The sequence below is a fragment of the Falco cherrug genome, chromosome 1 (assembly GCF_023634085.1).
Source record: "Falco cherrug isolate bFalChe1 chromosome 1, bFalChe1.pri, whole genome shotgun sequence".
Lineage (NCBI taxonomy): Eukaryota > Metazoa > Chordata > Aves > Falconiformes > Falconidae > Falco > Falco cherrug.
Genome location: NC_073697.1, coordinates 55133539 through 55157083, shown reverse-complemented (window position 1 = coordinate 55157083; position 23545 = coordinate 55133539). Strand labels below are relative to the sequence as shown.

Here is a 23545-nt window from a genome sequence, read left to right as displayed (position 1 = left end):
TCGGCTGGACTTGCACTGGTTTGTCACTCTCTACCGTGTACTGATGGGCAAAAACCCAGATGCAGAAATCCAGATACGGCCTCGTGAGTGCCATGTGGGGGGTGCCTTTTGGCAGACAGGGGTGTTGCCACTGTGCTGCTCAGTTTGTCCACCTCCCAGTGAAACCTCCGCTACCAGCCTTCAGCTTGTGAGGTGGGCCTCTTACACCGATGATCAGCCTCCAGGATACAGCTTGCATCAGTCACTGATGTACAAACCCTGGGGCTGGAAGGAGGAATTGTCTTACACTGAAGCACTGTCACATACTGTGCAGACCTCTCCCACGGGATGGTGCCCCATCAGTTACACCACCCTCTGTCTTGCCTCTCCCGTGTCCCTGGGCTGGGCATGACCCACCCCTCTGCGAGGGGAGCGCGGTGGAGGGGAGGTGATCAGGGAGGCAGGCACCCTCAGCAGTACCATCACGCACTGCCTCCAAAGGCGCTACCTGGAAAACAAGCTTGAATAAATGGTCTCGGCAGAAGTGGTAGGGAGGGGGAGATTGTCACCTCCTTCCCGGGGCGGCAGCATCCCTGCAGGGCTTGCTGTAGGACCAGAGCTCCTTTCTCACGCTGGCTGGAAGGTTGTAGGCTGTTTTCTTTGGAGTTCTTGGCCTTCTCCCCTCAGAAATGAATCTCAAATCCTGTGTGGCAGCCCTGACACAATTTTCTAGGTATTGTCTTCCCACGTTATTGGCAGGCTCTGGCTTGACCTCCTTTAACTCAGTCAGCTTGGAAAGGATATGTAGAGCACCATAGTGAAGCACTTGCACAGCTGCTCTTGCAGCATTTCTGGCGCTTGGAGCTATCGGCAAAATCTGCCATTTGAACCGAAACTTTCCGTGTCTGCTTTTTATTCTTGGGGTGAATTTTTTTTTAAATTTATTTATTTAAGTTTAAATGTAAATCATTCAACCATATTAGAGCTACCAGGATGTGAAGAGAATACAGGCAAGTAGTCTTTTGTGTGAAAATAATTCACAAATTACAGCAGACTCTATGAGAAGATACTGAGTTAACTGGAAAGCTGTAATTAATTGATTAGAAGCAGAGGATGCAGTCACCCTTGATTTGTGTGCATCCCACGGTGTGGGAGTCCCCCAGCCGGAGCCTCGCTCATTCCTTGCTGCCTGGGGAAGTCCAGCAGCCCAACCTTGTATTTTTTGCTCACCTTCCTGAATTTCCTCCTGTGCTATTTTCATTGTCTGTGCTGGCAGCTGCAGTGGTGATTGTTCTGTACGATTGTATCTTGTGTAACAATAGCAGAATTAACAGATCTCCCTTTAAGAGTTTTCACCAGCAGGTCATGTTTTGTGTCTATAATTGTACTGTGTTCAAAATCTGCTAGATCCAAGGCATTTTTCTCTTTTTTTTTTTAACTCTAGTGTATTGTGTCTAAATTGCCGGAAGATTTTTCCAATATAAAGCTTTTTCTGAGAGATAATCTCTGTCCACTTCATATAAAGCTGGTGATTAATGCATGAAGAAATTTATGGATATTTTGCTTTTCGTACTACTTGGAAACATTTTCTGGGAAAGTAGAAGTGATACTACTTTTTCAATTATGATTTTCAAATTGGCACTGAAATACAGAATCAAGGGCCATTTAGGCTTGAAAAACTTCCAATATTTGCAATACTGAGATATAATTTTAGCCTCTTCATGTATTAAATGTTAGCAATAGGTATGGTGAAGTCCTTGCTGATACTGCAGAGCCTGCTCGAGAGCCCATGTAGCTGAAGCGAGGAGATCCACACGGATTGATACTGGATATTGAAAGGGGGAAACTCCAAGTTCAGTGCATGGAAGCAAGTTGAGCGGAGCACCCTGTGTTTGTTTTTCTTTACGATGAGGCGAAGTCTCACATGTTGATTGTAAAATTTCTGGGAATGTCCATTACATTTGTAAATACAGATCTTCTTTCCAACTTGGCTGCTTTCCTAGAATCGTAGAACAGCCCAGGTTGGAGGGAACATCAGAAGACCATCTGATCCAACCTTTAAGGGAAAGGGAGCCTAGATGAGATTGTCTAGCACCCTGTCCAGTCACATCTTGAAAACCTCCTGTGATGGGGACTCCAGCATGCTGCTGGAGAGGTGGTTCCACTGAATTACTGTTCTTAGAAGGAGCCTCATGGAGATTACAAGGGGCAGTGGGTACAGGTTGCACTAGGAGAGGTTTCATCTCAACATAAGAAAGAAATCAAACCTCTAACTATGTAGGTATGCATTCATATGTGACTTGCACTCCCATGTTGGACAGGTGCTTTAGCTAACCATATGCACGTTTAGTCAAAACCTGGCTTAGAAAGCCTATGTTTATTCCAGATTTACTCACTAAGCCATTTCTAAGCAACAGATCAATCCCTGTAAGCTTAGCAAGCTTGCTAAATTGAGATATCTAATAGGAATTGGATCCCTTCCCTTCACGGTGCTCTGTCTTTAATGCCCTTATTACTTGAGATGGGATGATTTTTCCACTCCGCTTTTTTCTCAGTCAGTTACAAACGAGGCTGATTTAGGGTCCCACGTTTTTGTGGACGGTGCATGAACCTTGCTCAGATGCGTGCAGGAGGCGGTGCGGGAGAGCAGGACTAAGCAGCTCTCTTCTGGAGAATGGTTACTCTCCCTTTAGAGGCATTACACACTGCATAAAGTGGTGGCCTGTTTTTAAGGAGGGATGAGCAGAACCTACCTCGTTCCCCGGCACAGCTAATCCTTTGTGGTAATGTCATGGGAAACGGTGTGCTTTCTTCGCGTGACAGCTCCAGAAGTGCGCATGTACCTGCGACCTCACAGTGCTGGTGTTTTGTGGTGGCTGGCATGACCTAGAAAGCAGCCAGCCGTGGCGAGTGCCGGGGGCTCACAGCGAGCCCCCCGCCCCAGGGCTCAGGCAGAGCCGCTCTGCAGGAAGGGCAGAAGGGCAGCCCCCAGCCAGGGAAGCTCGAGTCTTCCCTGCCCACCTTCGCCGTCAGGAACGGGGTGTTGGTTAAGTTGTGCCAAGAGTTAGCGGTTGCTGAAGCACTGTAGAAGTGAAGGTGTGTAGTGATTTTATACATCCTGGCTTCAGCTCAGTGCTCGTCTGAGTTTGTTCCCTAGGCTGTCACTTTTTCAGGGTGCAACTTTCAGAGGGAACCAAGTGACCTTGGGGCGTGAGCTTTTGGAAAAGGCATTAAAAAAACCCTCACTACGATCCTTCTGCTCTTTCAGTTTAAACAATGTAAGGATTTCACAGCCTGAGGAATTATTCTTGTTTTGTCAGTGTCTGCTTTAAATACTGGTATTTTGGAAGAAGGAACATTTATGTACTTTCTATGTCTATTTATGCTTGCTGCATACTATCCCGGAGTTGTGTGTGGTATTTTAAGCTTGATTACCTCCCACTGTTGATATGTCTGTGCTGCCTCTGTAAATTCAGCTGATGCCTGTTGGCTTCGTTGCATGTTTCCAAAAATACAAACTTCAGAGCAACAGGATTCAGCCAAAATAAGTTTCAAAAGGAAATAGTGACAGTATGCTTAGATGCACTGTGCTACAAACGAACAGCGAACGTTAAATGTACGGCACTTATCAGCTACCCTATCTGATGTGCGTTGTCTGTGTAAGTGCTTTCTAACTTGCTCTTTCTGTTTCTTCATGCTTCCCTGGATTCAGAGAGAGGTAAATGATTTTCATTTTTCCATTTTCATGTTTATCCTTCTGGCATGCACCAATGTTGTATTGGTTTGCTTGTATCAGTGATCAGAAGTTGAACTTCAGTGAGTAAAATTGTATCTCTCTGTCATGATTTTACCTTGCTGTTAACAGTACTGTCAAGTTGATATTGACTGTTGTGGGTTTTGTTGGGTTTTTTTCACAGGTCCAGACCCCTCTAGTACTAGAACAGTTTAAAATCATGCGATGCAGTGGGTTTTGGCATTTGTTTTTGATGTTCAAGTTTAAAATTTAGATGGTGTTCTCTGTAATCTGAAGTGCAAGAAAGTTGTGTTCAAATCCCACCTTTTATTTAAAGATGAAAAGCCCCATGATACTAAGAGCAGGGATTTAAGAGCTAAGTTTAGCAAGAGCTGGAAACATTCATGCTTATTTCCTATTTTTGGTATTTGCTTTGGATCCAGCTGAGTTGGTTTGCTTGTTGTTTGAGTTATAAGAAAAGTTGTCCCCAGTATGTTTGATTTGTTTGGATGTACAAAGGGATCATTTGGGATTCTCTACAATGCTTCCTGTTTCATGGCAGTGCAGACAGTAAGGCATTGTAGTCAGGTGCTTTGCAGCACAAGGGCTGCAGCCACTCCAAAGGCTCTTACTGATAGAATTGCATCCCTCAGATGAGATTTGGAGTTTGTTTGCTCTTCTAAATTGCAAGGACTTGAAAGTGGGACTGGGTGGCAGGAATGTGGTTTAGAGATGCGGACCGCTCCTCGTGTTTGCTTTGTGGAATATAATGAGAAGGGTTTCTAGGCTTGACTGGTTTTTAATCAATTTTTTAGGCGGTGCTGGCCTAGGGAAATGTTTGAACTTTCTTGATTATGGCTTTGCAATCTAATGTAGATTTCACGCATGTGGGAAGCAATGATCCTCCCAGACTAACACTGGCAAAGGTGTACTGCGAGCAGATTCATGGGTAGTGTCTGTGCATGATTGCTGTGTTCTCTGTCTGAATAATAAAGAACAAAGGAGAACTAGTAAGCATTGCTTACAAAACAAGTCACACTGGAGAGATTAACTGTTCTAGTGTAGTCTGCTGTCGTCTTCAGTTAAATCTGTAGTAGTGCTCTGAGCATCTCAACTTGATGTATTTCCTTATTAAATCTTTAAATGGTCCTTGTAAACAAAGGTCCACATCTTCCAATTAGATCTGTAAGATAGAAGCATTGTTAAAAATTTCTAAATACTAATCTGTCAAAATCAAATTTACAGGATTTTGCTGTAAAGAGGCTGTTTAGAAGTCCACAGGCATAACAGCACATTCATTTATTTAAAGTTAACTCAGCATTGATCAGAAATGCTAGGCTGGCCATCCTGAGGAGTTAAACCACCACTTCACAATGCTACAGAGGAGAAGCAGCAACTAAAATGGCCTTGACAACCTACCTCATTTGTGTGCCTTCTCCTTGAAAAGTGCTGCACGGGGTAGGAAGGCAGCCCCTGCCCCTGCACATTTCATAAACGTTGTGAAGCAATTGAGTGTGTGTGGGCAGGGGGAAACACCATGAAAAATAGTCAGTGGTCAGTGATTTTCATAGGATCTGTCCCGGAAGTTTTGTCTTCCTTTAAGGCCATTTATAAAAGAAGCCGAAGCCTAAGCTGCTGCTTAGCTTTTCAACTTGTCGTGTCTGTCTAGCAGTTGGTGAGCAGCAGTAAGCCCCACCTGACCCCCAGGCACCAGCTGGGTGTGCCACACTGTTAGCTGGACCTCCCTCACGCTGCCAGTGCTACAAGAGCCCAGAGTCTCCAGGGCAGTCTTGGTGGTGACCACGACACATGTGCTAGACCGTCCTCCTTACCCTGACAGTAATACTTCAGCCATATGATGACAAGGTGAGGCTGGGCGTGAGGACCAGCGTGGAATGTGACCCTTAGCTGTACAGTCTGTACTGTCATCACTATGTTAACACAGCTCGTGGTTCTGGAGAGCTTACTGAATCGTGGTTTGCCGCAACTCCCATCTATGTAAATCTGTGGCCCCTTGCAGAGGTGGCATATAGCCCTTGGTAGTAGAAAGTGAAACGATGTGACATCTCAGAGCCATCTTTCTGGCTAGCAAGGCAGTGGTGGCAAGGCTGATGGGAGTTCTGTCCTCTCCCCACAAGTGGAGGTGGTGGGCAGCGTTGAGACGTGAGAAGAGCTGCGGCGTCTTCGGGAGGATCAGGCCACGGGAAGGAAATTGGAGTGAAAGTCGTGCAAATGCTTTCAGACTTGCGAGTGCTGGGCTCTGAAGGGCTGAGCTGGGTATCGGACATAGCAGCTCTGTGAGGGTTTTAAAAAATTTTGGAAGCAGGCAGAACTGTGGCAATGATAAGACATCAAAGAAAAACCAGCAGGCTGTGTGATTTAGGGCTGCCAGATTAAAGCCTCTGAGTATCGCACAAAGTAGCCATAGCTCCTCCTTGAGAGTTAGTAAGTGACGTTATCGAGGAATGAAGCAAACAGCCTTTCAGCAGGGGATAATTTGCCCTACAAACTTTATGCATGAATTAGAAAAACAAGTTATACTGTGTAAATGCCAGACCATTTGAGGAGTATTTAATGAATGCAGAACTGATGTTTTGCTGCAAGGAAACCCATTTTCAAGTTGTGTGAGTACTGAACTAAGAAAAGTTTCCCAAAAGTCTCCACTTGGGAGGGCATCTTAACTACTTGGATCAAAAATTAATGACCAGGGTAGTGTAGTGGTGGCCAAGTTTGCCATTCTGAGTTGTAGCTGGGAGCAGCCAAAGAGGTGCAGGAACTCTGTGGGATGGAGCACTTAAAAGTAAAGAAAAATTGCAATTTTCATATGTTTTTAGCATTGCCAGCAACTCGGAGACATAGGAGAAATTCATCCTCTCCCACATCTCTTCCAACTGTGATCACTGAGGAGACAGGAGTACACGTGGTTAAATGCACCATGAATATCTGGGAGAAGGGGAAGGAGAAGGTTCGTGGGAGTAGTTATTTTTCTTCCTCCTCCTGTAGGATTTGATTCCAAAGTGGTTGGTATAATCACCTGGTGAAGGGACTGTGGGTTTCCTTTGGACAGTGTGGAAGGGAAGCAGTGGTTTCATTCAGTGTCTGTGCGGTACCTGGTAGGTAAAATGGAAGTTGAAAGGTCCTCAGTAAATCTTCCACGAACAGATTTTGCAGCTTGTGTGAGTGCTGCTTGTTTCATTTAGTTCTGGTTTCTTCCCTTCGGGTTTTTCTCCCTAATGTCACGAACTCCTTGACATGACCCTAATAAAAAGAAAGTGAACTGAACTGAGAGCCCCAGGCTTCATTTCAGCTGTAAATCATTCCCCTTTCTCCTACATGAAAGAGCAGTCTCGATAAAAAGTTTAAAGTGTTAATCCAGAAGATCTATAATTTCTGACGTACATATTACTGCAGGGTTTCTGGCACCTCATCTTCTCTGCTGCTTGTGATACTAGAATATTTGCGTGCCATGGACAAACCCCATCAGGGCATGGTCTTCTTGGTGTTGTATTGATCTGTTTTTCCTCTCGTATGTCTCCTCTCACTTTCCTTGCTTTTCTCCTTCCTTGCTCATTTACTCTGCTGCCGTGGATGTTCGTGTCTCGCTGGTGAACGGCAGCCTCCTGCCGGGTGCCTTCTGACCTGCTTAGCTGTAGCGGTGGCTGCTCACCTCTCTTTTTTTCCTGCTTTCACAAATGGCTGGTCAGCTGTTTGCAGGAAGGCAAAGTGGAGCCTGAAGGTTATAGACTGTTTCCCCACAGTCCGGTGGTGTGTGCTCTGTGACCCTACAGTCGCAGGAGTCTGTACACCAGTACACAGTCATCTTCTTTCTGTAAGCTATAGGTAGGCTATAGAATCATAGAACTGTTTAGGTTGGAAAAGACCTTTAAGATCATCGAGTCCAACCGTTACTCTATTCTGCATGAATTTCAATCAATTTTAAGCCAAGCCCAGAGGATATAATTTTCTGGTTCAAGGATTCTTGTTACAATTTGTAATACATAAATCTCTAAAGCAATTTACATTTTCCTGCATGTGTATCGTTTCAATGGAGTTGTTTTAAATAGTGGCAATTTAATTCTGATTGATAAGAGTAAAAAATTTTATTTTGGATTTCAGGACTAGGGTGTTGGTGGTTTTTAACTGGGGAGGGGAAGATTAATGCATTTCTACACTCCTTTAAAGAAATAAGTTTATACTGAGAAGGTAATGGAGGATGTGCTGCTCTGTCAGGCTGTACTTAATTGGGATGTCTCCTAGGACCTTAGCCTAATAGTGGCAAACAGCTATGACTGCTACTGAAACAGGCCAGCATTAGCATAAATTGCACTTAATGTGATTATACTCATCCGAGGTTGAGCAGCTAAGTGATGCTTAGCCAGGTGTTAAATAGGTATGGCTGTCTAAGGTTTAGTCAATTACTATAGACATTTGCTAATTAAGGAGGGTAGAAGAGCAAATAAAAATGACGTTCCTTTCTACTTAGCACCCTACTTCATCTTTGCAATTCTCCAAATTGCTTTTTAAAATGTCTCTCTCTAGTCCTGTACTCTTCCAAATTAAAAGAGATTTCTACTGAATTTTTAACTGTTCAGCAGAACCAGTCTTACCTGCTTGTACGGCAATATAATTTTCTTACTGTTTTTCTGGTTTTCTATCTGTTTTCCAGAGTACTGGTTATATCCAGTTCCTGTCACTGGAAAGATACTAGTGGGCCAGGTAGTACTTGTATGATTGATTTGAAAAAAACAAAAACAAAAACAAAAACAACAAAAAACAAAATAACCCAAACCCTACTGTGCCATACCCCTTCTGTATAATCCTGTATCAACAGAAGTGGTGTGCCCGTGTTACGAAGTTTAAGAATATACAGCCTTTTTATACGGCCTTTTTTTGCAATGAAATATGTTATTCTCCCAGTAAACACCTTGCTGCTCTCCCCACTTTCATGGAATGGAATTTTACTGGGAGCTGTGTTTCAAATCCCACAGATTTCATGTGCACACACCCCGTATTGAGACAGAGAAGACTTCAGCTGGATGAGATGTGATCTATTAACCCTGTGCCAGCTCTGTATCCAGCCATGGGCTTTGTAAAGACTTTTGACTTCCTTTTTTCCCTTGTTTTGCCAGCAAGGTGTAAAGACAGAGGAGTGGTAAGAGGAGGCATTTGCCCTTTTCCATGAATTTCTATTGCAAACACGTTACTCAGCACCTCTTCATTATCAAACAGGCCTGTTGCACATAAATCTCACTTAAATGTTAATCAGCTTCAAGTGAGCTGCAGTTGAATGAAATGAAGGTTTACAGATGAATCGACTCAGAAGGAATTTGAAGTAAAAGAATTGGAGAGCAGCCTTCTGGCTTATTTGATGTTCAAGACTTTGGACTAAACAAGAAGCTGTTCCCCTCTGGTCCTGTGTAGGGAAACACAAATCTTTTCCCAAGTTTTACGTTGTTGATGCTGCAGGGAGCAGATACTCTGGAGTCCCCAAAGCTTTATCTTTTTTCTCCGAGAGGGAGCATGGAGCTCAGTTTTCCCAGTGTCTAGAAATGCCTGAAGCAAGGCTGCAAGGCTTCCTCTGGCATTGGAGGAGTTGACTGCCACCAGCTTGTACCACCATCTTCGGGTCCTGGCTCCTGGGCTGCTGTGTAGGATGGCTTATGTGAGCTTGTGAGCATCTAGGTGACTTCATGAATTAATGAAATCAGTAATATCGTTTGTGCACTGTCAGAAGGGAGGACTGGTTTTGTGCTGATTTTGATTGATGATTTAAAAACAGATGGTGCTGGCAGGTTTATGCATGATGCAGTGCTACAGGTTTTGAAGAACTCATATTTCCTACTCTGTCTCAGCAGATTTACAGATGCAGACCCTGATCGTCTAAAGGTTTATGCATATTCACAATCTGTGCATGTAATTAGCCGATTTACTTGGTTCAAGCTGTTCAAGTATTTAAAGTGAAAGGCTAGTATGTGCGTCTGAAACACCACCATGAGGGTTTTATTAGCTCTCAGTGGTCGAAACTGATGTACTATCTGGTGTTTCATTTTCTCCTGTAATTGTACTATACTGCCTTGTTTATGAATGCATACTATTACAAGCAGAAATGTTTACATATAATATAAGGAAGACATTAAAAAAAAGAAGTCCTGCAGCAGTCTACAGAGGAGAACGTTAGGTGCCCTGTATGTAGGGTCACTACCAGCTCCATCAGAAAATCAACACCTTGCATTTTGACTAGAAATAACATCTTTGTGGGCAGTATCTGCCCTTTGGCAAATGCTGAGCAGGCCTGTCTCATCAGGACTGTTTTCATCCTCCTCTTGTGGGGAGAACAGGGTTGCAGGCACTTCTGTGGCAGGACTAAAGTGGCAGGTGAGTCACCTTGTCACCTGGAGCATCCCACTACAGATACCACATCTGTAACACTCATCAGACTCCTTCTCCCTGCCCTCGCCACAGGTCTTAACATTCAGAGAGTAAGCCAAACTCAGCACAGTGGCTTGTTCATTTTGCTGTCATTAGCCTTCTAGGAGCAGAGAAGTGTTCTTACCAAAAAGCGTGCGAGCTCATTTATGTCCATGCTGCCCTCCACGCTGGTCGCCTTTGATCAGAATAGTAAATTTACACTTGTGAGAGCAATGAGGCTCAGCAGACAGCCCCAGTCCACCTCTCTTCCTTTAAAATGCTGTTGAAAATACTGTCATCTAAGGTGTTCCCACTTACAGGGTGTAACTGTGAGTTGTGTTCTTTTATGACCAAAATCTGTGATCCTGACAGAGTTCAGTTTTCAGTTTAACACAGTTTTGTTTGGCTCATTTTTCTCTCTGCAGTCCTCCGAGTCCTACCTGCACTGGCAGATAAAGTGCTGACTAAAACACATTTAGTATTATCTTACAGAGTCCCTTAAGGCTTCAGCCTTGCCTTCACTTGCTCCAGTCCTCACAACTGACCTTGGGTCTCAGATAAACTCTCCACAGGGTAAGATGTAATGTGGCCTCAGGGGTTTTCCATGCCTCAGGGACTTGGCAGCACAGTGGAGAAGCCCCACCTGATGCGTCTCCTACAGCAAAGCACGGTAGGGGCAGTGGTGGTCTGCCAGGGCAGGGTGCTGCCAGAGCTGTGGGTCAAAGGCTGGACCAGTTTCTTGCACCGTTACAAAGGGGGTTTACTGGCAACTTGTCATGTCCTCCAGGCCCTGATAACATGCTTTGGTGGCTTTGTCCCATCTTAGTTTTTATTAATGATAAAAGAGGGTTCTAACAGGTAGCTGTATGACTAGCAGAAGGGACAAGTTATCTTCTGTGTTTGTGCAACTCCATGAAGGTGGTAGCCTTATAATTAGAAATTCTGGTATTGTACAGTGCTCCTGGGGCTGTGCGGATTTCTGTTTGTTCAGACAGGCTTCTGTGCTGTGTAACTTGGCAGAACAACACAGGATGCTCTTCCTAGGATCATCTTGTAGAGGAATGCATAAATCACTTGTTTACAAGTCCTCAAAGGAATAGTATCGATTTAAGCTAAATGCTTGTAAAGGTAATAAATAGCCATGTAATGGTCACATAGATGGCTTTCAATGTTATTTTAATTTAATGCAAACAAAGGTTTCAGCTGGGATGTCTGCACTCAGAAGGAATGACCTTGATCCAGTAATAAGGTGTGTGCAGCGGCCTGCTTGTTTATGCATCTTTGCTATCCTGCAGTGATTGTCACTGCCAGTGAATTTTTCTTGCATGTAAAGAGGGGGAGGGGGAGAAATCTTAATGAAGTTATGGTAGTAAATCCCTGTCTGTTAAGTGAATAATGTTTTAATATTGCACTTAAAATGTTTGTAAGGGAAGGCATTTAGACTCAAAAATGTGAAGTCTGAAACTTAGGGCATTTAAAAGATGGCAGCCAAAGCCAAACATGTAAACAAAAATCCCAAATGTTTGGGATGTGTGGAAATTCCTCAGACCGGGCGAGGTCTCTTCAGAGCTCAGGATATTGTATGTGGGACTTCTGTGAGCCTGAGCATTTCCAAATATCTGCTCTGTATTGCTTTCAGGAGCATCACTGATGTGGAAAGCTTACTACTTCAAAAGGCAAAAATCTCAAAGGTGTTTTATGCAGCGCTTGGTTTAAATTTTTTTCCCCTCAGCTGCTAATTTTTCAGAGGCCAAAGCTGAGCCATACTGGAGTCCAGCTAGGAGTCTTCAATTTGCTTTTGAAACATTGCATGTGCTGGCAGGGCAGTGCTGCAGCCGGCGACAGCTGTTGCGTGCAGGAAGGGTTCAGGTGGCAACCCGCTCCACGTGCTGCCTCCTGTCCCCATTGTGCCCCAGTACATGCCGTCGCATGTGGGGATGCAGATGTGGAGATGGAGAGGTGCCTCCGGCTTCACTGTGTTCCTGCACGTGGAATTCTTCCCAAATCTCACCTCCTGGTAGTTTGGGGGTTTTTTTGTGTGTGTGTGTCGGTGTGTGTTAAGTATTAGTCATCAGGCTGCAAGTTACGAAATGGTTAAGCAGAGGAGCAGCCCTCGGGTGTCACTGAGCAGCCCAGACTGGGCAGCTGCCCCTTTAGTTGCAAGGGGTCATTAATGACAGTATCTAGTGCTGCTGGATTAGATACAAGTAAGGTCCTTAACTGCACAACAATGTTTGTATCTCCTACAGAGCTGGGAGTGCAGCTCTCCGTTTGCCCCAGTCTGGTTTTCCCTGGATAACTTCAGTATAAAATTCTTCAGTTCACTGGGCATCTGCAATGAACAACGAAACGGGCAATCCATGCACATTAAACCCTGCTCAGGATGTTTACAGACTTCAGTATAAGCTGAAGTATTCCTGTATATAAAACCTGTGGGTTAGGAATTTCCCTCCTCTCTCTTCACCGGTTAGAATCTTGCTGGTAATTATTTTACATGTGAAGAGGAAAGACACTGAGGAGAGACTTCAGGCATAAGAGGCTGGTGGGAGCTTCAGCTTCGCTTCTCTGGTCTCATTCTAGTTAGCTGCTTGGCATAGCTCTGCTAGGGGTGCCAAGTCCCAGAGAAATCTGGAGATAGCAGGAGGGTCACAAAGTAGGACTGGGCTGTGGTTGCTTGGAGGACATGGAAAAGCAGAGAGGTGCAAAACCCAGGAGCAGAACTCTGGTCTGGTACAGCAAGCCAGGCAAAGCCAGCTGCTTCCTGACTCAGTATATACCACTCCAACTTTCAGAAGAGCTCCAACTCTTAAACAGTCTGAGAACAAGTGAACATAACCCAGCGCTTCCTTCGCCAACGCTAGAGAGCTGTACTATGTCATAGTGGCTAGCAGCGCAGTACAGTACAAAAATCTCTTTTGTAGGCCAGCTTTATTTAACTTTTGGAAAAATAAGGTCAGAAATTTAGGCCAATTAGTGTGAGCAAAGCTCAGCAGGTTCACATCTCCCTTATGCAACTAGATCTCTAATTACTATCTGCATATTTTAAACACTTTATACAGTCCTTTGAAATAAGATTTTTCTATAACTAGAATCTCATACGCCATTTCTCAGATTTTTTTAGCATGTAAGAGCTGCATGTGTTTTCTGTCTTAATTTGTAATTCTCTCCCCACTTGAATAAAATATTTGAGTAAATTTTACTGTGTATTTGCAGCTGACATTGGAATTACAGGTTGTAAGTTCAGTAAGTTGCCACGGTTAGGAAACTGTAATGAGCTCTTTAATTAAATAGATTAAGCACCAAAGTTTAGATATGTGTTTCATGGGTATGTGGTTTATTAGATTTGTAGATCTGCTTTGTCTAGGGCATGTGTTTTATCCTCTGGCAGCTGAGACATACACCTGTTAAACCGAAGTCGCCCTTGCTGTTTTGGAGGTACAACTGATTCTGATGTCTTAATTTGTTTTGCTTGTTTCTAATGCGTCAGTTTATTTTGTTTACACAGAGACTTTGCTTATGTGGCAAGAGACAAAGACACAAGAATTCTGAAATGTCATGTGTTTCGATGTGACACCCCTGCAAAAGCCATCGCCACAAGTTTACACGAAATCTGTTCAAAGGCAAGTGGATTTGAAGTCAGCTGCATTCACCTGTTTAGAGGTCCCTGAGCCTAAACAATCAGCAACCATATGCAGTATTAGTTCAGTTTATATCACTGGCAGTGAGAAATGGTGTAGAGAATTTGTAAAGGAAAGGATGCAAATGGATGGGAATAATGGGAGGGTGAGCATTTAGATTTGAGGAGGATGATACGTGCTTTTGATTTGACAAGTGTGTATAGAGACTGAAGGGTTTCTTGAATAATAAAAAGCTGCACGTTCAAAGTGGAAAAAGAACACACAGCTTCAGTTAATAATAAATGGTGATGTTAAACTCCGTAAATAAATCTGAACTTGTTTGAATGGAATTTTTAATGGTGTTATCCTGCAGGACAGACAGGAAAACAGTTGCTACTGTTACTCTGCCCAGTTAAAAAAACAGAAGTAATAATCAAGGAGACTAGTGGCTTTCAGCTACTCTAGTTACAAATACTAAGTCTTAGTTCCTGCTTGTGTGGTAGTGTTGTCTGCAATACCGGAGAGGACTGTTCTTTCCAGTCGTTCTGCCTTACAGATTTTCCACCATTCCCTGGTCATTAACTTTGGTTTCCTTGCATGATCGGTTCATGACTGTCCTCTGTATGGTCATTTTATGCAGTGGTAGCAAGGCAGCACATCCTTTACAGCAGCAAATCCAATTGAAACACTTTACAGAGAGGCAGTTAAACCAATCTACTTGAAACTCTTCTTTTATTATTTTATTCAGTCGTGGTGGATTTCAGGCTTCATCCCCCTTTTTAAAAATATTACGCTGCTTATTTTGATTTTCCTTAAAACATGTCAGTTTGCACCACAGGAAAAGTGGGCTGTGGGCGTGAGTAACCTTATTAGTTACCCTTGCGCAACTTATCCCTCTGTGTGAGTCACTGCTGTTCTGGCAAAGCCAGTTAGGAAACCTTCAGGTTCTAAAATTCTGCTCATTTATTGTGTGCCTGTCATTTGCTTTTTACACTTTGTCTTCACATTAATGAATGGAATCGGTGATGTCGAATTCTTTTTGTAGCCAGTTGTATAGTCTAAAATTTTTTCATTTGTGCAACACTGCAAACGTGGCTACTGAACTTGTGATGTTTAATGCAAACGTGAGCAGTTAGACAGTGTGCATTACTGTAACCTTCTGGGCAGCGGAGTTCTGCCTGAGGCAGAGGCAGAAGGTAATCCAGCAACTGTGCAAAGCCTGGCAGGTCTGGCTGGGCTTGGGTGCCTGAGGAAACGCAGGTGGTGGGGAGCTGCTCTGGTTGTCCAGGGAGCTGCAGGCTGTGCTTGGTGAAGCTTAACACCGGGAGCTGCAGCAGTGGCTGGCTGAAGAAGCCTAGACCTGTTATGTCCCTCCTCCAGCCTGCAGTTCTCACAGATGTTTCCCACAAGTCTGGCAGGGAAAAAGCAAGCTACGCAGGCCCTGCTACACAGCTGCTTTTGTCCGGTAAGGTCAACATCGAGTAAATGCCATGGTCACTATACACATGGGTATCACAGAGTGGAACTGTCACATTATGTAACTGTGACATGAAACTCGGCATTACTTTTGGGTAAGAGAGCAACTAAGGATTTAAAACCATAGCTAATAGTAACACAGAATAAAACAGGATAGTGTTGTTAAGTAGAGTGTGTTCCTTTGTAATTCAGCAGTAGATGGAATCAGGATTCAGGGAGGTTCTTGGATGTGCTGACACACTGGACCTCTTTTGCTGAGTCGGAGATTCTTCCTAAGCTAGTGCGTATCATTTTTCATCTGCAGGGGGGAATATTATCTTGTGTCCCTGTAACAAAAGATACTTTCAATATACAAAACAAAAAGGAGAAATTTGCTAGAAGTATCTTCAGACCAAGCGTCATCCACTGAAACACCAGTTTCTTATATAGCTTAACTGTCATAGCATAAAGAAACAGATAGCAATGCTTTCTGTATGAGCTTTGGACAACCCTTGTTACCTTCCCTGGGTCCCTTCTCAGTCATATATGCATAGGAAATAACCATCCAAAGTGATTGTTTTCAAGTGGATTTGGGGTTTTTTTTACCTCTTTTGCTAATATTGCACATTTTAAGGAAAGAACAGGTTGTATTGTGCATGGGATTTTAATTCCAGAAGAAACATAAAAATAGAGCAAAAAATTATCCAGAGCAGAATATAGATAAGAGGGGAACATGAATAATGAACACTCTTCTCTGTGTGTTAAATATTTATATTTCTTCCTATATTACTTCTCACTGCAATTTTGCTAAAAATGATTAGGGTTTTTTTTCCTCCACAAGTTCTTTATGTAGTTAAGGAATGGTGAATGAACTGGAGGAAAAGGAAATTTGTATTTAAAAAGAATAACCTGTTTAGTCACGTAGCTTCTGACTTATTTCAGAAACTAGGGTTGTAATAGGAGTAGATTTATACTTGTAGTTGCTACTGCACTGTATTTAAAAAAAAAAAAAGCTATATTATCACTATCTTCTTCAGATTATGGCTGAACGGAAGAATGCTAAAGCTGTGGCTTGCAGCTCATTGCAGGAGAGGACAAATGTCACCCTTGATGTTCCTCTGCAAGGTACTGTGTGCTACAGCTAGTATCCTTGGGATGGTCCTGGTTTAGATGTGTTTTGTTTCTGATGCTGCTTTTGACCAAAATGGAGCATGTTGGGTGGAGAAGTCAGGAGTGTAATCCTGTCTTTTAAACATTAAACATTCTATTGGTTATGCTGACAGAAATGGAGTTCTGCTCACTTATGTCAACTTGTGCATTTCCTCCTTTATTTTGAAATACAAATGTTGCAAATGCAATTTTACATATTTGTGGCTACTTGCACATATTGTCCTTTTCAATTCAAAATACCTCTTGACACGAGACTGCACAAATTGGCCAAATCTTCCTTAAGAACAGAATATACATCAGTTAATCACTTGGATTCAAAGGAGCTGTAGGAGGAGAACTCCTCAATTTCGGCATCTGTTCTAGCAACTTCCAAGGCAAGGGGTACAAGCTGGTGGTTTTCCAGCTTAAGGGTCTTTTGCACACTCTGCTGCATGGAAGAAGACAGTTGCCTTTGCATGCCTTTATTAGGCATAGCTTAATTGTTGCTATTTTGAAAGTATTCCAGGAGAACAAATATACTTTGTGTTAGCTTTATAGGAAATTATATGCTTCTAGATCCACCAGCTTATACTGAATATCTTACTCCTAATCCATAAATCAACTTGTGTAACAGTCTGCTCAGATAGTAGTATTGATTATTCATAGACTGTGTTTAACATACTAAAAAGGATGGTATTAAAACCAGATTCCAGATTGTACGTAGCTATGTAGTGAAACTTTGGTCTGGATGTCTGTGAGGCACATTCATCTATATTTTCTGGGTTTTAATATGCTAGCAATATAACGTTACCTTACTCTTAGCTTAGGTCAAGAATTAGGTGATGAAAGTTTATCCCTAATTCCTTTAGAAATTACTGAGCATTGTTCTTGTCAGAAAAAGTAAATATTTGTTTTGATTGATACAATACTTTCGGAGTACAATTACTGGGTAAACTGTTTTATGTTATTGATGAAATAAAAGTGGTTTTCCCTGCTGTGAATGCTGGTTAATAGAAGCTGATTTTTGTTCCCATGCAGTAGATTTCCCAACACCAAAGACAGAGCTGGTACAGAAGTTCCACGTCCAGTACCTGGGCATGCTACCTGTAGCTAAACCTGTGGGTATGTGACACTTATGTGACTTCCAAAGTACCTTGCATAAACTCTACAGGCTGGACTCTGGCTAGCCAAGTGTAAATGCATGATTTTTGAAGGGTAACGACTCGTGCATTTCAGTCAGGCATGAAGACATCTAATATTCAGGGCCTCTTCTGAAAATGTGTTTTGCAACTAGAGTATTTTGGGAGCTGCCAAGAAAGCGGGAGTTTCTTTCTACTGCTTTCTCTGAACATGAGCTCTGCTACTAATGAGAAGGGCCCTGGAGAACTGAAATGGTGCAGCAGCTAAACAACGTGCTATCCTGTTTTAATAAGCCAGAGGCACCTGTTCTGTTTTCTTCAGATGAAGAAGACCCAACTTCACAACCCTTCCTCTTCCATCATCAAAGTAATTTTAATGAGTCCAAAACAATGTGTTTTCTGTACTGCTATGTGAAACTAAAAATCTTGTTGCTGCCTACTTACACTCACGTATTTCATTTTCACCGTTGCATTTTCTTCTCCTTTAGGAATGGATACTCTGAACAGTGCCATTGAAAGTCTAATGGCTTCCTCTAGCAAAGAAGACTGGATGCCAGTTACTATGAATGTCGCTGATGCTACTGTCACAGTCATCAGTGAAAGGGTAAGGTAGACTGTAGTGTTTAAAACACGTTTAACATAACGTGAGCGTTGAAAACCAGGAACACAGGAACACTAGTAGAAAGAGTTCATATACACTAGAATTCATTTGCTTATTTTGCATTTTACTTCTTTCCAGAATCTGGAGAGGCTCTTATTGCAGGTATCAGCTTTAGCTTTATATTTACCATTTCAAGCATGTTCTCAGATCTAAATTACTATTAGTATTCATTACATACCTAACACAAATGCAGTGTTACCCTTTCTAGGAATTTTGAGCCTAAAACACTGTAAGTTAAGCTCTTAAGTAGCAATCCTAAATTCTAAACTGTATTTACCTTATTCTTGGTATGGAAGCCAAGAGCAGTAAGTTTTTAAAATGCACGATATGCTGAGTTCTAATGCTTAAAGCCTTGGTCTTCTGGTGACAGCCTAGAAGGGGAGATCCAGCCCAGGCCTGAGCACACGAGGTATATGCATATAGATAGAATGGAATTCCACAATATTGTATCAGTGTCATCCCCCATCCCCCCCATTTAATCAACTTAAAATTGAAAGTAGAGTTCCACAGAATATCCAACAGTAATGATCAATCACTTGGTTCCTAACCAGAATGAAGAGGAAATCATGGTGGAGTGTCGTGTGCGGTTCCTGTCTTTCATGGGAGTGGGCAAGGACATTCACACGTTCGCGTTCATTATGGATACAGGAAACCAGCATTTTGAGTGCCACGTTTTTTGGTGTGAACCAAATGCAGGCAATGTATCAGAAGCTGTTCAGGCTGCTTGTATGGTAAGTGACCTTCAAAGGCATCTAATGCCTCTAGTTTTTTGTACTGCCTTCATAAATAATCATCTTTCCAAATTTGCAATTATATTAACTTCAAGACAGAAAAAAACCAGAACAGATAAAAATAGGAATTGGGATTCTGCTATATTTAATCAGTTAAAGCCCAAACATTTTTAAGTTTGAAATGTCAATGTAGTGAACAATACCCCTTTAATCATCTTCCCTCCTAACCTCTGCAACATCTGTGTAAGTTAAAATCTCTTCTTTCACTACACAAGTTATCTAATGCTGGAAAAACATTCTGCTGAGAGTCGTGTTCTACAATCCAGTGACGATGTAGTGAAAATAATCCCTGTTCAAAAATAGCTAAACCCAGAAAACTTATTTTTCAGTTTTCAAAGGCCTGTTCCTATGATATAGATTTAGTATCTGTCGTGTGCTAATGAATGAACAGTTTCTGCCCACAGATTGAGACCAATGTCCCGTTAACTTCAGCTGGGCTATTTGTCATGGCCAAAACGGAGGTTTGACTATATATGATGGGGAGGTTAAAACTGTATTTAAAATGCTCTGTGAAAGTATTGGATACAGTAAGGATTGGAGAATGCTTTTGCCTTGTTGCAGCTGCGGTATCAGAAGTGCTTAGTAGCCAGACCTCCTTCACAGAAAGTTCGACCGCCCCCACCTCCTGCAGACTCGGTGACTAGAAGAGTTACAACTAACGTAAAAAGAGGAGTGTTGTCCCTCATTGACACTTTGAAACAGAAACGCCCAGTCACTGAGATGCCATAGCTGCATAAGAGAGAAGATTCTCCTACCATTTAACTGAAGATAACAGTAGCTACACTAAGGAAAATGAACTGACAACGTTTGGCCTTCCACTTCAAATTGCTGATGCTTTGTCTTCAGAGAATTTACCCTTACCGAAACAATGTTAGACAAGCATGTTCTCTTGTTCTTGCCACCATTGTGTGATATGAAAAGAAGCATGAATAATTTTTTTGCTATCAGTGAGTTACATCGTGAGCAATGGAAGGTCTGTTTGATTGTAAATACATGAACATTACCTAAACTCACACAAAAAAAGAATATGGCCACGTCCCTCCCAGTGAACTCATGCTAAAGTCCTTGGAGTGAATGATGCCCGAGTTGATAGTTTCACCGTCTTGAGCTGGATTTGTAACAAACCAATCTTAAATCCTACAGCACTTTGCTTTGTTTTCAACACTGGCGTAGGTACCAAGTATTAGCTACCATTGAATTCCTGTAGATTAAATACCAAGTTTTATTTTTTACAGAACTACGCCTGTTAGTTTTAAATTGTTTGTCAGCATTGGTCTAGCAACCACTTCAGTATCTCCCTGACATGCTTTTGAATCACGGCGTCATTATTTCATCTCCTGGTTATACATTATGGTCTTAGAGAAGAATCGTGTGTAATACCAAACCAATGCCGAAAAATCCAGAAGTGTTTTCAGTAACTGAGTTGCAGGGTGATCCGCTGAAGCTTTTCAGCTTTAGATGTACAAATGCAACTGTTAGCTGTTAAATTTATTCTCCTAAATCTGTCACTGATTCATTCAAAATACCATTTGTTTCACACAGGGCTCAAGCTAATCAGGAGTGAGAAAAAACTAACCAGTAATTTTATTGTCTTACAACTCTTACAGAGACTAAAATATTCCATACAAGCGTTTGATGAAATGTTCAGTTCAGCATCTGGTTGCACAATTCCCCTTTCCCCTCAGAGTTTGTTGCTGAGTGCTTAACATGCTACAAAAAGAACAGTCATGTTTCTTGTTATTTACAGAATTCCATGAAATTTCATTTACTTTTAGTGCTCTCGTGACAAAGTAAGAAGAGAGTTGTTTTCTAACAAGATAGTCCCTCAGGTGGTACAACTTGATTTCAATGCTTTTGCTCCAAAGGCTTCATCTAAATTGCTGTGATTTACACACTGCTGCAGACCCTGGCAAAGTCAGCCCAGTATTGCCCCTTAAAATTGTACCTTAGGCTGATTTTCAAATGCAGTTATGCATCTGGAGTCTCTCCCTTCACCATCTTCTGTCTAGACCTGCAGGTTGGTGCAAATTTTGGAAATGGAACATCAAATGTATTTGTAACTAGCATTAAAAATGTTTTGTCTCCATTTATAGATATGTTCCAAACTGTGACTGTCTCCCAAGTCTGCAAGTCTGCTCATACTATAATTTTAAAAGAACATTGGCAAGGTTGTTATTACAAGAACTCTTTTATCTTACTATGCAAGGGACTTTTATAAACAAGCCGTTACCTTTTTATTTCCTTGTTTAAATACATTAATGGCAACACCTGGGCAAAGCAACTTAGGAACACGAGGGGAAAAGAATGATGATTCAAGAAATTTCTGCCTTGAAAACTGCAGAAAAAACCCCATGAAACTCGGTGTGATGTATGAGCAGGAGTCAGGTGAAGGCTCGCTATGCAACTATTGTGATTAAATTTAGCTCTTTCGAATACCCTCTTAAGGAGCTGATCCCCCACCTGTCTCAGATCTCTTTATGACCCCCAGTTCTGCACCCCCAGGCACTGAAGCAAGTTTCCCCTCCCAAGGGTCATATCCCTGCTACCCCCTTTGCACCAGTTTATTCCTTGTACAGCTGGAGGCCAAGTTGCTTATGCCAAGTAGGCAGGGAGAGCCGGGGGGGGGGGGGGAGACACAAACAGCCCCACCCCTTTTAGCAGTACCAGTGTTTTAAACTGGCCATGGACGAAGCCAGGTGGCAAAGCATGGAGATGGCTGCTTGCCTACAGGCTCGTTCAGCTTCTGGTAGTGATCCCAGCGATGTCTGCTAGGAGCAGTGTAAAAACTCCCTTCCTATCGCTATCAAAATGTGGTGGCTGACGATGTACCTTTAGGTATGATCATGAAGTTAAAGAGGTAAAAGTTTCCTTATTCGTCATCATGGTAGTGATTTGAACTTTGACTTTTGTTTTAAATTACAGAAAATACTTGGACAGTGTCTTTTTAAAGTTTCAGCTGGAAATGCCAGGATTTGGGATTTGCAACTGTTCTACAACAGTGAATTTGAAACAGTCTGATTAGATTTTGTAGTTGCATCTGTGTAGTGCTTGTTATCCCCAAGAGATCCAGACTGTCTTTAAACTACTACAACACTTAGCGAACAGCACTGTAAAGGTTCTTCTGTACCAGTGTTGTCAAAGCTATGAACATATAGTTAGCTTTCACTGGCAAAGTGTGCAATTGCAGGGAGGGCTGAGGAGAAGATAGAAGGGTGTTTGAAAAGCCGTAGGTCACTTGCCAATCTATGTTTTAAGAGTTCGGTGTCTGTTAACACAGTGTTGTTGATTTTGCAAGTGTTTAAGTAGTGTGCTTAATGGTCTGACTGTATGTGGCCTGTTTGCTTCAGTAGAGCCCCTTGTTCTCCAAGACGTTAAATATACGTGCAGGTGTTTTGCAGAATTGGAGCCTAATACTGCAAAGCCCGTTACCTTTTGTTAAACAATATATGAAACCATTTTTACCATGGCCAAAAAAAATATGTAGTATGTATGGGGGTGGGGGGGGGGGGGGTGTTTGAGCAACTGCCACTATTTTAGTTGATGTTACACAGACCCTCAGTTACCTATGCATTTTTTTATAATACCTAGTGGTTCTGTAGGCAGGCAGCCATGTTCACTACGCCTTGTATGTCTGATGCCATATTCTAAATTAACCTGTTAAATACAGCTTAAAATATTTTTATTTATTCTATTTTTACTGAAATATCCTGCGTTATGTTGATGTATTGTCTTTACTGGACGTGATGTTGTAACATTCTCCACTCTGTATACTATAGGTTGCCTAAAAAAAGGCAGGCTTTGTAATTATTTGTAGCTGCATTTTTATTGAAGTCTGTAGAAAAAATCATGTAAAGCAAAGCTAATTTCTTCATTTTTTTTCAATGCAAGTAGTAAGTTAGAGGTAAGTATCACATGTCAGTCATGTCATTAATATGCTTCCTTGCAGAAGCAAGGAGATTTATATTCACAGTCAATGATGAGATAAAAGCCTCTCTCTTGAAATCTGAAATGCTGGCTGTAGGTTTTTTTAAAGCCACTTACTGTTTCATTTGAAGGGGAGCAAGGGGGTATGGAGGATGTAAGGCTACAGAGGCCACGTACAGGGTGGTTAAACAGGAATAACAAAAACTGCATGGAAGGGCAATAGAATCCATTCATAGTAAACTGGGTTTTTAGTGATACGCTTCCTGAGCAGAGTCACCTGTAGCTATATAACACACCCTTTCCATGACAAAGGAACAGAAACTATGGAGTATCTAATAGCTTACGCCAGTTCTGTGTCACTTCAGAGTTCTACATCCCTTTTCTTTTAATTTTATCAAACATTTTGTAGATCATTTAACTGGGGATCCTAAAACTGTTAGTAAGTCACCCATGGAAAAGAACTTTCTTATTTCAACAGCTAATATGGGCTCAGCCTTTCAGCATTACCATTAACCCCATTACTCCTTTCTTGAGCAGGTTAATTAGTACATTGCTAAAACTTGCGCTATACAGTCAGCGAAAGCAGGGTTCATTTACTTTAGCAGCAGTAAGGAAGGAGACACCCACTGTTTATTAGCAGAGCTCAGTCTTAAAGCACCTGACTGACACAGAAAAGGACAATTTTCCCT

At 42.2% G+C, this 23545-nt stretch overlaps 1 protein-coding gene across 14 annotated transcripts in view; it reads left to right on the top strand.

The window, feature by feature from the left end:
- Positions 1–22790, top strand: part of APBB2 (amyloid beta precursor protein binding family B member 2) — a 189726-nt gene extending 166936 nt beyond the window's left edge. For 12 of the 14 annotated variants that reach the window (XM_055712363.1, XM_055712408.1, XM_055712374.1 and 9 more), the window contains 6 exons: positions 13626–13740; positions 16230–16317; positions 17380–17463; positions 17969–18084; positions 18693–18872; positions 19494–22790. In XM_055712363.1, coding sequence (XP_055568338.1) covers positions 13626–13740; positions 16230–16317; positions 17380–17463; positions 17969–18084; positions 18693–18872; positions 19494–19661 — 751 coding nt within the window. In that variant the 3' untranslated portion in view covers positions 19662–22790. The remainder of the gene's footprint in view (positions 1–13625; positions 13741–16229; positions 16318–17379; positions 17464–17968; positions 18085–18692; positions 18873–19493) is intronic. The other 2 variants (XM_055712379.1, XM_055712422.1) reach the window with 1 other exon arrangement.
- Positions 22791–23545: the final 755 nt, after the last annotated feature.